At 53.3% G+C, this 13,305-nt stretch overlaps 1 protein-coding gene across 1 annotated transcript in view; it reads left to right on the top strand.

The window, feature by feature from the left end:
• LOC144602453 (mucin-6-like) overlaps positions 1 to 13,305 on the top strand; it is a 170,386-nt gene that overhangs the window by 134,773 nt on the left and 22,308 nt on the right. The window contains exons 31-33 of the mRNA XM_078415600.1: positions 67 to 208; positions 631 to 741; positions 11,993 to 12,178. Coding sequence (XP_078271726.1) covers positions 67 to 208; positions 631 to 741; positions 11,993 to 12,178 — 439 coding nt within the window. The remainder of the gene's footprint in view (positions 1 to 66; positions 209 to 630; positions 742 to 11,992; positions 12,179 to 13,305) is intronic.

Here is a 13,305-nt window from a genome sequence, read left to right as displayed (position 1 = left end):
GATCATGGTTGATCTTCCAATGCAGGCCCACACGATCGTTTCATGATTTCTCTTCTTCCTCCATAGCATCTGCCTTGTTGGAAAATGGAAGTGCACCAAAAACGTGCATTGCCCTGCCACGTGCGTCATTCACGGAGAGGGCCACGTGACCACCTTTGACGGCAAGAAATTTATCTTCAACGGCAACTGCGAATATACTTTGGTTCAGGTAACAGGACCAGCCAGCCCTGGGTCATCGGTCAACCTTCAACCGGCACGGTAGCGCAGCGGTAGAGTTGCTGCTTTACAGCGAATGCAGCGCCGGAGACTCAGGTTCGATCCTGACTACGGGTGCTGCACTGTAAGGAGTTTGTACGTTCTCCCCGTGACCTGCGTGGGTTTTCTCCGAGATCTTCGGTTTCCTCCCACACTCCAAAGACGTACAGGTATGTAGGTTAATTGGCTGGGTAAATGTAAAAATTGTCCCTAGTGGGTGTAGGATAGTGTTAATGTACGGGGATCGCTGGGCGGCACGGACTTGGAGGGCCGAAAAGGCCTGTTTCCGGCTGTATATATATGATATGATATGATTTCAGATTTACTCATGTCGTATGCAACAATTTAACTGACCGCTGTTATTTGGGCTTTCAGGACTCGTGTTGTGCAAACGAAACACATCCAAACTTTAAGATTGTTTCAGAAAACGTTATTTGCGGCCAGTCGGATATGACCTGCTCCATAGCATTAAAGATCTACATTGAGGTAAAGGTGTGATGTTGTAACATAATGTTCCTCATGGGGCAGCAGTGTTAGAGCTAGAGAAACACCCACAGTCGGCGAGACATCAGATCCATTGGATGGGGAGCAAGTCCTTTATCCAGAGGTGGTGAGTCTTTGAAATTCTCACTCATTGAGAGCTGAGGAGTTGAGTCAGTAATATATTCAAAGATGGGGAGTTCAGTCAACAACATGTTGAAAGATGGATCAAATTTTGGATATTGGGAAATTAAATGCTGGATCAAAGGGTTAGTACGGTAAAGTACAGCCGAGGTAAAATATCAGCCGTGCTCTCATTGAATCCTAAAACAGTAGCAAGGGGCGAATGGCTCGCTCCTGCCCTTTGTGCTGTTTGTACTGTATCAGAGTCCCCCACAAACCCCTTATTGCTGGCAATCTCAGTGATGAATATGTTCCTCTGGCTGCTCACATTCTGTGCTACATTGCCTGGATGTGACTTACTCTCAGTTAGGGTTGCCAACTGTCCCATATTAGCCGGGACATCCCGTATTTCGGGACATTGGTTTGTACAAGACCGCCCTTGTCCCGTATTAGGCCCAGGGGGCGCTGTAGGTCCAGACAGTGTAGGTCTGGACAGTGCAGATCTGGACAGTGTTGGCCCTGACAGTGTAGGCCCGGACAGCCCGGGCACCGCCTAACGAAGGTTGAGTAGCAACCCGCCTCCCGGCCCGGGCGGCCGCCATTGGTGGAGCGGGAGCACGTGGTCGCTGCCTGGGTGAGGTCATGTGGGGCGCATCAACTTGTCCCTTATTTGGGAGTGAGATAGTTGGCACCCCTACTCTCAGTACATAATACCCACAGATGATGGGTGACAGGTATGCAGGATTGTCAGAATGTCTACCCTATCCATGCTTCCCATAACTCCATATACCTTTACCTGGTCACCCTCAGCCCCCGATGCACCAATGACAACATTCTGAGCTTTTCCAACCTCTCCTTTTGACAATGACACTTTATTTAGCTAATGCTGACCAATCCAGGCAACATTGATTGATCTTCTTCTGACCCCTTTCCAAACCTTCACCTCCTTTCTGCAATGGGTGCACGCAATACACCAAACCAATGAGTTATACACCTGCAACATGACATTGGAACCTTTGTATTCAATACCCCGACCGATGAAGGCATGCATGCAATATGCATTCTTTATCACTAAATCTACTTGTGTTACCTCAGTGAGTTATGGCCTTGAACCTCAAGGTTCACCTGTACGTACATTTACGGTATACTTTCCTCGTAAAGTTTTCTTCCCAAAGTGCCACACCTCACACTTGTGCAGAGAAACTCCATCGGTTGTTTCTCTTCCTATATTTCTCTAACTGATATCTATCCTGCTGAACCCTTTGGCAATGTTCCTCGCTCTCCACAACACTTCCATTTCTCATGTCATGGAACATGGAACATAGAAATGTGCAGCACAGGAATAGACTCTTAAGCCTGGAACATCTATACTGAACATGATGCCCAGCTAAACTAATCTCATCTGTTTGCACATGACCCTTTAGCTCCATTCCCTGAACATATGCAGCTAAAGGCCTCTTAAATGCCACTATTGTATCTACCTTCACCACCAACCCTGGCAGCGTGTTCCAGGCACCAATCACTCTGTGTAAAAAACTTGCCCCATACATCTCCCTTAAACTTTACCTCTTTCACCTGAAACCTATGCCCTCTAGTCTTAGACATCACTACCCTGGGAACCTGGTTTTATCTGCTATATCTATGCCTCTCATAATTGTATATATACAAATCATTTATAAATACATCACAGCAACAGAGGTCCTCGCACTGATCCTGCAGAACACCGCAGGTCACATAACTCAGTCAGAAAAGCACCCTTACACTACTACCCTCTGAATTCTATGACCAAGGTAATTTGGGATTCAATTTGCCAACTCACTGTAGATCCCATGCGATTGTTTGGATCAGTCTCCCATGAGGGACCTTGTCAAATGCTTTGTAAAAGTCCATATAGACCACATCCACTGCCTTACCCTCATCAATCATCTTTGTTACCCCCTCAATAAACTCAAATCAAATCAAATTATTGTGGGGGAGGTACAGTCCTTATGAGGGAGGTGGAGTCACTGTGGGAGTCACAGTGGGAGAGGTGCAGTAACTGCAGGGGAGGTGCAGTCACTGCGGGGGAGGTGCAGTAACTGCGGGGTAGGTGCAGTAACTGCGGGGGAGGTGCAGTAACTGGGAGAGGTGCAGAAACTGCGGGGGAGGTGCAGTAATTGCGGGGGAGGTGCACTAACTGCGGAGGAGGTGCAGTAACTGCGGGGGAGGTGCACTAACTGCGGGGGAAGTGCAGTAACTGCGGGGGAGGTGCAGTAACTGGGGGAGGTGCAGTAACTGCAGAGGAGGTGCAGTCACTGAGAGGTGCAGTCACTGCGGGGGAGGTGCAGTCACTGGGAGAGATGCAGTCACTGCGGGGCAGGTGCAGTCACTGCGGGAGAGGTGCAGTCACTGTGGGAGAGGTCACTGCGGGGGAGGCGCAGTAACTGCGGGGGAAGTGCAGTAACTGCGGGGGAGGTGCACTAACTGCGGGGGAAGTGCAGTAACTGCGGGGGAGGTACAGTCACTGGGAGAGATGCAGTCACTGCGGGGCAGGTGCAGTCACTGCGGGGCAGGTGCAGTCACTGTGGGAGAGGTGCAGTCACTGGGAGAGGTGCAGTCACTGGGAGAGGTGCAGTCACTGTGGGGGAGGTGCAGTCACTGGGGGAGGTGCAGTCACTGTGGGGGAGGTGCCGTCACTGTGGGAGAGGTGCAGTCACTGTGGGGGAGGTGCAGTAACTGGGGGAGGTGCAGTAACTGGGAGAGGTGCAGTCACTGTGAGGGAGGTGCAGTCACTGTGGGAGAGGTGCAGTCACTGGGGGAGAGGTGCAGTCACTGTGGGAGAGGTGCCGTCACTGTGGGAGAGGTGCAGTCACTGCGGGGGATGTGCAGTCACTGCAGGGGAGCTGCCAACATTGCGAGGGAGTGCAGTTGCTGCAGGAGTTGCAGAGGTGCCGTTAGTGCAGAGGGTGGGGATCTGGTCATTGGCATTTCTCTGAGCTGGGCCAGGCTGCCTCCCTCCTTCAGTCTCTCTGCTGGGTTCCAGCATCTCCTCCCTGGGTCACCATCTCCCACTGGGTCGGGGACCGTCCCCTTCTTCCTCACCATCTCTCTCACTGGGACTGTCGGCTCTTCTCTCTCTCACTGCCGCTCTGACCCACGCGCTCTCCGCTCACTCTGCAAGCTCCCCTGGTCAGTGTCCACCACACTCACCTGCTTTCAGCTCTCCCTTGAAGGCGAGCCTATCCCTTACATTCTCTCCAGCTCAATCTCTCTCTCTCCCTCTCCCTCATATAAAAAACAACTGCTGGAAATTTCACCAGGCAAAAAGCAAACAACCAGAGTGAATATTTCTTCCTGCCTTGAAGCTGCAGTAACCTCCTGAGTATCTCATGGAGTCATAGAATCATTCAGCAGAGTAACGGCCCTTTGGCCCTTTCGTGCATGCCGACCAAGATGCCCCATCTAAGCTAGTCCTATTTGCCCACATTTGCTCAATATCCATTCAACATTTTCCATGATCTCCATCATCTTTGTTCTGTCGCACCTCTCTTCACACCTTACCCTTCCATATCTCTGTCTCCCTCTCCCCACCCCTCAGTCTGAAGGTCTCGACCCAAAACGTCACTCATTCCTTCTCTCCAGAACCTTACTGGCTGAGTTTCTCCAGCATTGCACCTTTTCTATCTATGACTTTTTCAAGTGTCTTTTAAATGCTATTATGCCTTATCCTCTTAGATCTCGTTCCGTATATCTCTCACCCTCTGTGGAAATGTTGCCTCTCTCTTTAAGGAATGAAGTGTGAGCCTGCCCAACCTCTCCCTGTAGTGCAGCCCTTTAAATGCTGGCAACATTGTCGTAAATCTCCTCTACAATCTTTCCATATCTCAGAATTTCTTTCTTTTACATTTTAATATTTGCAGTGATTTTGCTGTTTGCATATTCTCTCGTGTTCTCTCTCTCTTTCTCTCTTTCTCTCTCTCTCTCTCTTTTTTTTTCTTTCTTTTTTTTCTTTTTTTTCTTTCAATGACTTTATTCAGCACAAACACATGATGCATCACATCAAAACCACAATCAGAGGTTACAAAACATCAAGTAATCATTATAATACAACGTTGCCTTCATTATTTACAATGCTCTCAACCCCCCGCGGTGACCAGCGTTCACGGAAGGCCTCCAGAGCCCCGTGGACACCGTGTGTTTTCTCTCTAGGGACACGCGCGCACGGACATAGGCCCGGAAGAGGGGGAGGCAGCCAACTCTGGCAAGACCATCGACCGCCCGCTGCCTGGACCCACGAATGGCCATCTTGGCCAGGCCCAGGAGCAAACCGACAGGGAAATCCCACCCTCCTGACCGGCCCTCCCCACTCCCAGCCCCGAGCCCAAACACCAGGATCGTAGGACTGAAATGCAGCCAAAACTTGAGGAGCAACCCCTTTAGATACTCATACAGGGGCAGCAACCTCACACACTCCATGTACATGTGGAACACGGACTCTTCCTCGCCGTAGAAAATACAGGCGGCTGGCGAGTCCGTGAACCGGCTCAAAAAATTATTACACACAACGGCTCTGTGCAACACTCTCCACCCCAGGTCCCCAATGTAAAGGGGGAGGATTCCCTTGTAGAGAGACCTCCACTGGGGACCACCCCCGCCATCAGGTGACAACACGGATCGCCAAGGCGTATCCGGACGGAAGACGAAGGCGAGGAGGTGCAGAGTGTGCAGGAGCATCCTATACAGTAAATGTCTGCCTGCATCACGGAACGGCACGCTGGGCATCTGGGAGAGGCGGCTCAAGTTGTGTGGGGCCGGCTCCCGGGAAATATTCCGGAGCCTGGGCCCGATGAGCAGTTCCGGCGGAGCGGGGGTAAGCTCGGCCGGAATCACTCCAAGCACACGCCGCTCCCCAACACCCACCGCGACAGCGTGAGGACCGGCCCACCCCACAGCCACAACACCCCCCTCCCCCTGAGGAGCAACGCGCTGACTGAAGATGACCAAATTCCTCACTCTCAACACATCGCGGTAAAAGCTTGGCATGTCCCGCGTGGCGGGTCGACTGATGCCCGCCACCGGGAACCGCCAAACCCCCCTTAGGCACTGGCCCTGGCGGAAAAAATACGTGGCCAGAGCGTGTCACCTGGGAGGGTGCTCCGCGTACACTTACCTCCGCAGAGTCCTGAGACGGAGAGCCGCCACCTGGGTACGCACGCATACCAAGGACTGGCCACCCTCCTCTAGCGGGAGACTCAGGACTGCTGCTGAGACCCAGTGTTTCCTCCCTCCCCAAAAGAAATCCACTAACCTCTTCTGTACAGCATTTACAAAGGTAGAGGGCGGGACAAGAGTGGCCAGCCGGTACCATAACATTGAGGCCACCAGCTGGTTTATGACCAGCACCCTACCCTGGAAAGAAATAACCCTAAGCAAGCCTGACCAGCGTCCCAGCCGGGCGACGACTTTCGTCTCTAGCTCCTGCCAGTTCGCCGGCCAAGCATCTTCAGTGGGACTCAGGTAGATCCCCAGGTAGAGGAGGTGCGTGGTGCTCCACGCATAATCCTTCATCTCCTCCGGCAGGGAGTCCACCTGCCACTGGCCCACTAAAAGTCCGGAGCACTTACTCCAGTTGATCCTAGCGGACGAAGCAGCTGAGAACACCTGCTGGCATTCGCGCATCCTCCGCAGGTCAACAGGATCAGTAAACGTAAGAAGAATGTCATCGGCATAGGCCGAGAGAACCACCTCCACCCCCGGTCCTGGTAGAACCAGGCCTGCCAACCGCCTCCTAAGAAGACACAGGGATGGCTCCACACAGACCGAGTACAACTGCCCAGACATTCGACACCCCTGGCGTACCCCCCTCCCAAAGCGAATGGGAGCCAACAATGCACCGTTAATCTTCACGAGACACTCTGCTGCGGTGTACAAAAGCCGGACCCGGGCCACAAAATGCGGACCAAAACCGAACGCTTGCAGTGTCCCGAAGAGGTAATCATGGTCTACCCTGTCAAAAGCCTCCTGATCCAGGGATAGAAAAGCAGCTGACTGACCAGTGCCCTGGGCCAGATGGATCAGGTCCCTAACCAAATGGATGTTATCTTGGATAGGACTGTATAGGACTGGTCAGGGTAGATCATTTGGGATAGTACGGAGCCCAGGCGATTTGCCATCGTCCGTGCAAAAACTTTATACTCTGTACAGAGGAGAGAGACCGGGCGCCAGTTCTTCAACAGGCGGAGTTCGCCCTTCTTGGGCAGCAGGACAACGACTGCCCTGCGCCACGAGAGGGGCATCTCCCCGGTCGCCAGGCTCTCCCCCAGAACCTTCATGTAATCATCCCCCAGGACATCCCAGAAGGCTCTAACAAACTCAACCGTCAGCCGTATCCAGCCCAGGGGACTTACCCCTTCTGAGCTGGTGCAGGGCACCAGTCACCTACTCCAATGATAAGGGGTCATGAAGCTGTTCAAACACCCCTCTATCTATAGTCGGTAGCCCCTCCCACAGAACCCGCTGAGCCTCTCCGCTGAACCCTTCCACGGAGAACAGCGTTCCATAAAAGGACCGAACTAATGCACTAATCCCCTCTGGATCTGTGACCGAGGAGCCATCGTCCGCGAGCAGCTCGACGAGCTGTTTGCGGGCTCCTCGCCCTTTCTCCAGAGAGAGAAAGAAAGGTGAAGCCCGGTCCAGATCGTGCAGCATCTGGACTCGCGACCTCACGTAAGCACCTCGGGACCGCTCAAGCTGCAGGTCCCTCAGCGCTTCCTTCCCCTCCTGAAACTCTCCCCATTCACAGGAGTCCTCACCGACCCGGCCCAAGCGAGACTCTGCGTCGAGCAACTCCTTCTCGAGTCGCTCGACCGCCGCGTCCCGCCTTCTGGTCGACCCTCCCGTGTAGTCCTGACAGAAAAGACGGATGTAAGCTTTCCCCACATCCCACCACTGCTTAAGGGAAGGGAAGCCCCTCTGCCTCTCTCCACTTCACCCAGAACCGCCTGAAATACTCCCGGAATCGGCGATCCTCCAGCAGCTGGTTATTAAAGTGCCAGTACGCGGACCCAGTCCACTCGCACCAGGCAGTGGTCCGAACACGGCACCGTCCGCATAGAGGCCGCCGAGACCCGGGAGACATACGCTCTGGAGATGTACACACGGTCGATACAGGAACCACCCCCCTCAGACCTCCGCGAAAACGCGTTGGAGTCAGGGTGGAGATTCCGCCACGCATCGACCAACTCGAAAGATTCAATCACGCCTCTCAACTTCTTCGCCACTGCAGGGGCACACTGAATACCAGAGCGATCTCGTGCCTCAAGGGTACAATTGAAATCCCCCCAAGGAAGACACACTCTCCGCAATCAATGGTGCTCAGCAGAGCAGTCACCTCCTGAAGTAAACGCGCCTGCATCGTGCCGGTGCTGGGGGCGTACACGTTAATGAAATGTAACGGCACGCCATCCAGGATCACGGCCAGATAGAGCAAACGGCCTGGCACAACTTCCTGCACCTTCACAATCTCTGGCTGGAAAGTTGGGGTCAACAGGAAAGCCACCCCACTTGACTTTGTACTGAGGTGGCTCATGTAGACCCCCCCTCCCACTCCAGGACCCAGGTGGGCTCATCACTAACAACAGTGTGCGTCTCTTGCAGAAAGCTCACTGCATACTTCCCCTCTCTGAGGACCGATAGATGGTGAAATCTACGAAGGTCCCCCCTTCCGCCGTTTATATTTAGGCTAACTACTGTGAACTTGAAGGCACACTAGGCTTTATCCTCCCACTCCTTGTGGGAGTGGAGCCCCTCTCTCTTAGGAGCTTCAAAAAATCCTCGAATTGGCGCTTATCACGAGCACCTAGAGCATTATCCTTACTGTGAAGGATAGCACTAAGTGTCCGGATAGTTCCCCCCCAGGTCTGGCCACCGTTCGGCAGCTAGCCGGACTTTGCTCCTACTGCGATGATGTTCATTCAAAAACTCTCGAATCTCAAAGATGCCGGCCGCTCGAGACACAGCACTGGAGTCCTGGCATTCTGCCAACCCACTGACACCTGAAGCAACATCTTCCCCCTCCCTGCACTCAAGGTCATGGCCCAGATTTGGCAGACTGCCACTGGCTGCCAGCTCGCTCTCTTCACTTTGTAAGCTAGCTCCAACACCCTCCCCCCCCCCCTCCGGCATGATCCCACCCCCGGGATCAATGTCGAGGGAGAGTCCTGACGCCTCCAACAGCGGTGAGCCGGCCAGTGAATGGCCAGGCTCCTGCACACTCTCACCGCCCCCTACAACTGGGCCTGGGGAAGAACAAAAACAGGGCACCCCCAGGGCCCGCGGTCCACCTTCACCCCCGGAATCCGACTGAGAGACACGACCCACAACAGCCCCGTCCCCCTCCGCATCCAGGGAACCCACTCCCCCAGCATCACCCAGAGAGTCTCCAGCCTCCACTACCAGGGGAGTAACCTCACTGGGGCCCACTGAAGGAGCCGGTGTTTCTGGAGTCTCCCCTACTTCCTCAGCCGGTGGGGCAGCACACCCCTCAGTCACTCGTAGCTCTAATGAGGAGCACAGGCTGGGAAACCACCCCTACAGCCGAGACCCCCACTTCGGGTTGTCCCTGCTCGTCCTCCATCCCAGGGGACACATTCCCAGGGCAGCCATCCCCACCAACTGGTGAGATAATACCCTCAGAAGGCCCCTGGGACGAAGGGGCAACCTCCGGCCCAGAGGATCACCATCCTCGACCGGAGTGGAGGGTCTCGAGGTAGGCAGCCCCCTGGCCTTATGCCCAGGGCCATCCTCTTCCTCACCAGACGTATGCCTCCTCTTTACCCCCACGTTGTGCGGTGGTACAGTGACCTCCATAAAGGAGGAGTCCTCCACCTCCACGCTGCCAGCTTCCTCTCTTTCATCCCTTTGTTCGGCCACCGCAGATCCCAACTGGAACTCCCCCGCCCCCTTCCGTACCTCCTCAGCTCCTTGCTGACCCCCGCCAGGTGCCCCCTGGACCTCTCCGGGCCCAACAGGCACCCTTTGGGTGGGCTCAGGTGAGGGTGTGGGCCCATCCGTTTGCGATTGACTCACTTTAAGATTGTTCATCTTCCTCATGGCCTTCCTCCCCCTCTGCACCTGCCATTCCCCCCCCCTCCTCCTGCACCTCTCCGCCAAGCTCCGCCGCAGGTGCAGGACATGGGGGGCCAGGGGGCAGTGCCGCCCTGGGCCGCCAACGTGGAACCGGCAGCCCCGGGTGGGCCAGCAGTGTCTCCCCAGGTCACCGAGGTGAAACCGGCAGCCCCGGGTGGGCCAGCAGTGCTTTCCTGGGCTGCAGCGTTGGGATTTCTCGCAGCACCCCGGCCATTGGGACAATCCCTGCGGAAGTGCCCGAACTCTTTACACGCATGACACCGTGCTTCCCCCCAACTCCAATACACGCGGTATTGGAGCCCCGCATTCTTGACGACAAAACGTCCCTCCACGCCCATCCCCAATCCTACTTCCATGAACACCCGCCTCTTAAAAGTATAGCTCCTTTGGAGACGAGTGCTGCTGCGCCAGGACTGCTTAAGCCTAGTCAGCCTGAACCGTACCTCCCCAATCTCTGCCAGGTATGGGCGAAGGAGCGCATCCTGGATGAAAGTGGGAACATTGCGCAGGAGAACCGGTCGCACGGTGGACACCCATGGTTCCACTGGTACAAAGGTCCCCCCCACTGTAAGCCCATTCTCCAAAGCTGTGGCCACATCCTGCTTTTCCTTTAGGATGAACTGACATTTACCCCATCCAACCTCAGCAGAGGCAATCTCGTCCTTCTTGAAGAGATCAAACAGACTCTCCGCTAATTCCTCCTTGGATCACCGGTCCCCGGTTTGGACCGTGATCCCGTACTCGAGCCCCCCCAAGTTGACATAGGGCTCCTCCTCGAGTGACTCCAGAACCGCAGCCGAAGCCGCACCTGCGTAGCTCCGAGCCCGAGCCCAAGCCGCTGCCATCCTGACGGGTACAGCACAACACCCGAAACAACAGCAGTCTTCGCTCAAGAACGCTCTCAGTCAGTCTCAGTCTAAAGAGCAGCAGAAGCAGTTCTCTCCAATCGAGCAAGGGAACACGCCCACGCTTATCCTCACTGCCGAGTGCAGCTTTTGGGGCTTTCTGAGGCCTTTCGAGCCCCTCCGGAATCTGCCAGATTTGAAAAGTACCTTCTCTTCGTTGAGCCCGCTGAGGCCTTGTCGGGGCACAATGGTATGGAAGCTGGATTGTGGAGCTAGAATCGACACAAACACCACATCTTCCCAACTCCCAGTCTCCAGGTACGATTGGCAATCCGCCAGCCACTGCCGCTCCCACAGCACTACAGACAAGCGCTGGAATTCCTCACTAAATGGAGAAATCCTTCGACAAAGGAAAGTTTCCCAAGTCCAGCGATCAGTCAAACCTCTCTCTCTCTCTCTCTCTCTCTCTTCTCTCTCCCTCTCCCTCCCCCTCCCCCTCTCTCTCCCCTCTCTCTTCCCCCTCTCTCTCCCCCTCTCATATGAGACTTCTAATAGACTGAGAGACCCATTAATAATAATGCTAAATGTGTTATAGTAAACAGAAAGTACACAGAGATTGACATGCATGTACCACCAGATTCACGAACAGCCTCTTCCCTGCTAATATCACACCCTTGAACAGACCTCATAAACTCAGGATGAATTTCTGATCTCCCAGCCAAACTTGTTGCAGCCCTTGAACAAAGGGGGGCCCAGAGTAAGAGGGCTATCGAAAACAAAAGGGGGGGACCCGGTGTGGGGGGGTTGTCGAGTGTGTGTGGGAAGAGGGGGGCGGTGATGAGAACTAAGGGGGGAGGAGGGACCATTGGGCAAAACAAAGGGGTACTTTGTAACTCTGTGCCCTTTACATGGTGACTCAAAGAATCTCACTGTGATTTGTCACATGTGACAATAAAAGTATCGTATCTAATCTAACAGATTGTTAGACTGCTCCTTCTCTGTAGCTCTAACACTAAATCCTACACACTGTTTCCATTTTCTTTTTGCACTACCTGTTATACTCATGATATCTGCCTGGACGGCAGCCCACACAAAGTTTTCTACTGTACCTCGGTGCATGTGACAATACTAAACCCACACCGATACCACCTGCTTTGTTCCAGGATGTCCTGATAGAAATGGCAGATGGAACCTACACAGTAACGCCTGAAACAGCAGCTGACAAGTTTCACATCCACATCAACCCACTCTACCTGTCGCTTGAGACTGTGATCCCCGGGGGTCACCTGCTACAACTATTGTGGAACAAAAATACAAATACCTTCATCCGTTTCACCAGGATGCAGCAGGTAAATTAGGGATGCCTCCTGGTCATTTCTTCGGTTGTGCATCTGGCTGTTAGTCTGAATCAGTGTTCGAACACAACAGCTATGGTTGGCGGAATATATTGTCTTACAATGCATGGTACGAAGAGGTTGTGAATAATGTCTGAACTGTTTACTGTTTCATTGCACTGAGGACGTTGTGATTATTGATATTTTATATTTTAGTTGCAGGACAGGAGGAATCCACAGCATTGGCCTTGTTGTTCTGGCCTGTCCCCAGCTTCTGCATGTTTACATCATTTATAGCTGAAAGTGAATACTGTCAACAGGCAGAGAATGAGGGACAGACAGAAGTACGAACAACCAGAGAGCAGTCCTGAGCTACTATCTACCTCATTGGAGACCCTCTGACTATCTATGACTGGACTTTATCTTGCACTGAACGTTATTCACGTTATTCCCTTTATCATGTATCTGTACACTGGATGGCTCGATTATAATCATATATTTCAGTCTTAGTTTATTGTCACGTGTACCGAGGTACAGTGAAAAGCTTTTGTTGCGTGCTAACCAGTCAGTGGAAAGACAATACATGATTACAATCAAGCCATTCACAGTGTACAGATACATGACAAGAGAATAACGTTTAGTGCAAGGTAAAGCCAGTCAAGTCCGAGCAAAGATAGTCCGAATGTCCCCAATGATGAGGATAGTTGTTCAGCACTGCTCTCTAGCTGTGGTAGGACGGTTCAGTTGCCTGATAACAGCTGGGAAGAAACTGTCCCTGAATCTGGAGGTGTGTATTTTCACACTTCTATACCTGATGGGAGAGGGGAGAAGAGGGAGTGGCCAGGGTGCGGCTCGTCCTTGATCATGCTGCTGGCCTAGCCAAGGCAGCGTGAGGTATAAATGGAGTCAATGGAATGGAGGTTGGTTTGTGTGATGATCTGGGCTGCGTTCACAATTCGCTGCAACTTCTTGCGGTCTTGGATGGAGCTGTCCCCAAACCAAGCTGTGATGCTTTCTACAGCGCATCTGTAGAAGATGGTGGGGACACGCCAAACTTTTATGTTGAGTGGTCTCAAAGCATCTGGAACACACATCTTCAACCAGAATGGGTTTCACTTATGTACCCATATTTTTTCCAAATG

This window comes from Rhinoraja longicauda, chromosome 18 (genome assembly GCF_053455715.1).
Source record: "Rhinoraja longicauda isolate Sanriku21f chromosome 18, sRhiLon1.1, whole genome shotgun sequence".
Taxonomy (NCBI): domain Eukaryota; kingdom Metazoa; phylum Chordata; class Chondrichthyes; order Rajiformes; family Arhynchobatidae; genus Rhinoraja; species Rhinoraja longicauda.
The sequence above is the reverse complement of the archived record's forward strand: the minus strand, read 5'-3'. Positions and strand labels throughout refer to the sequence as shown.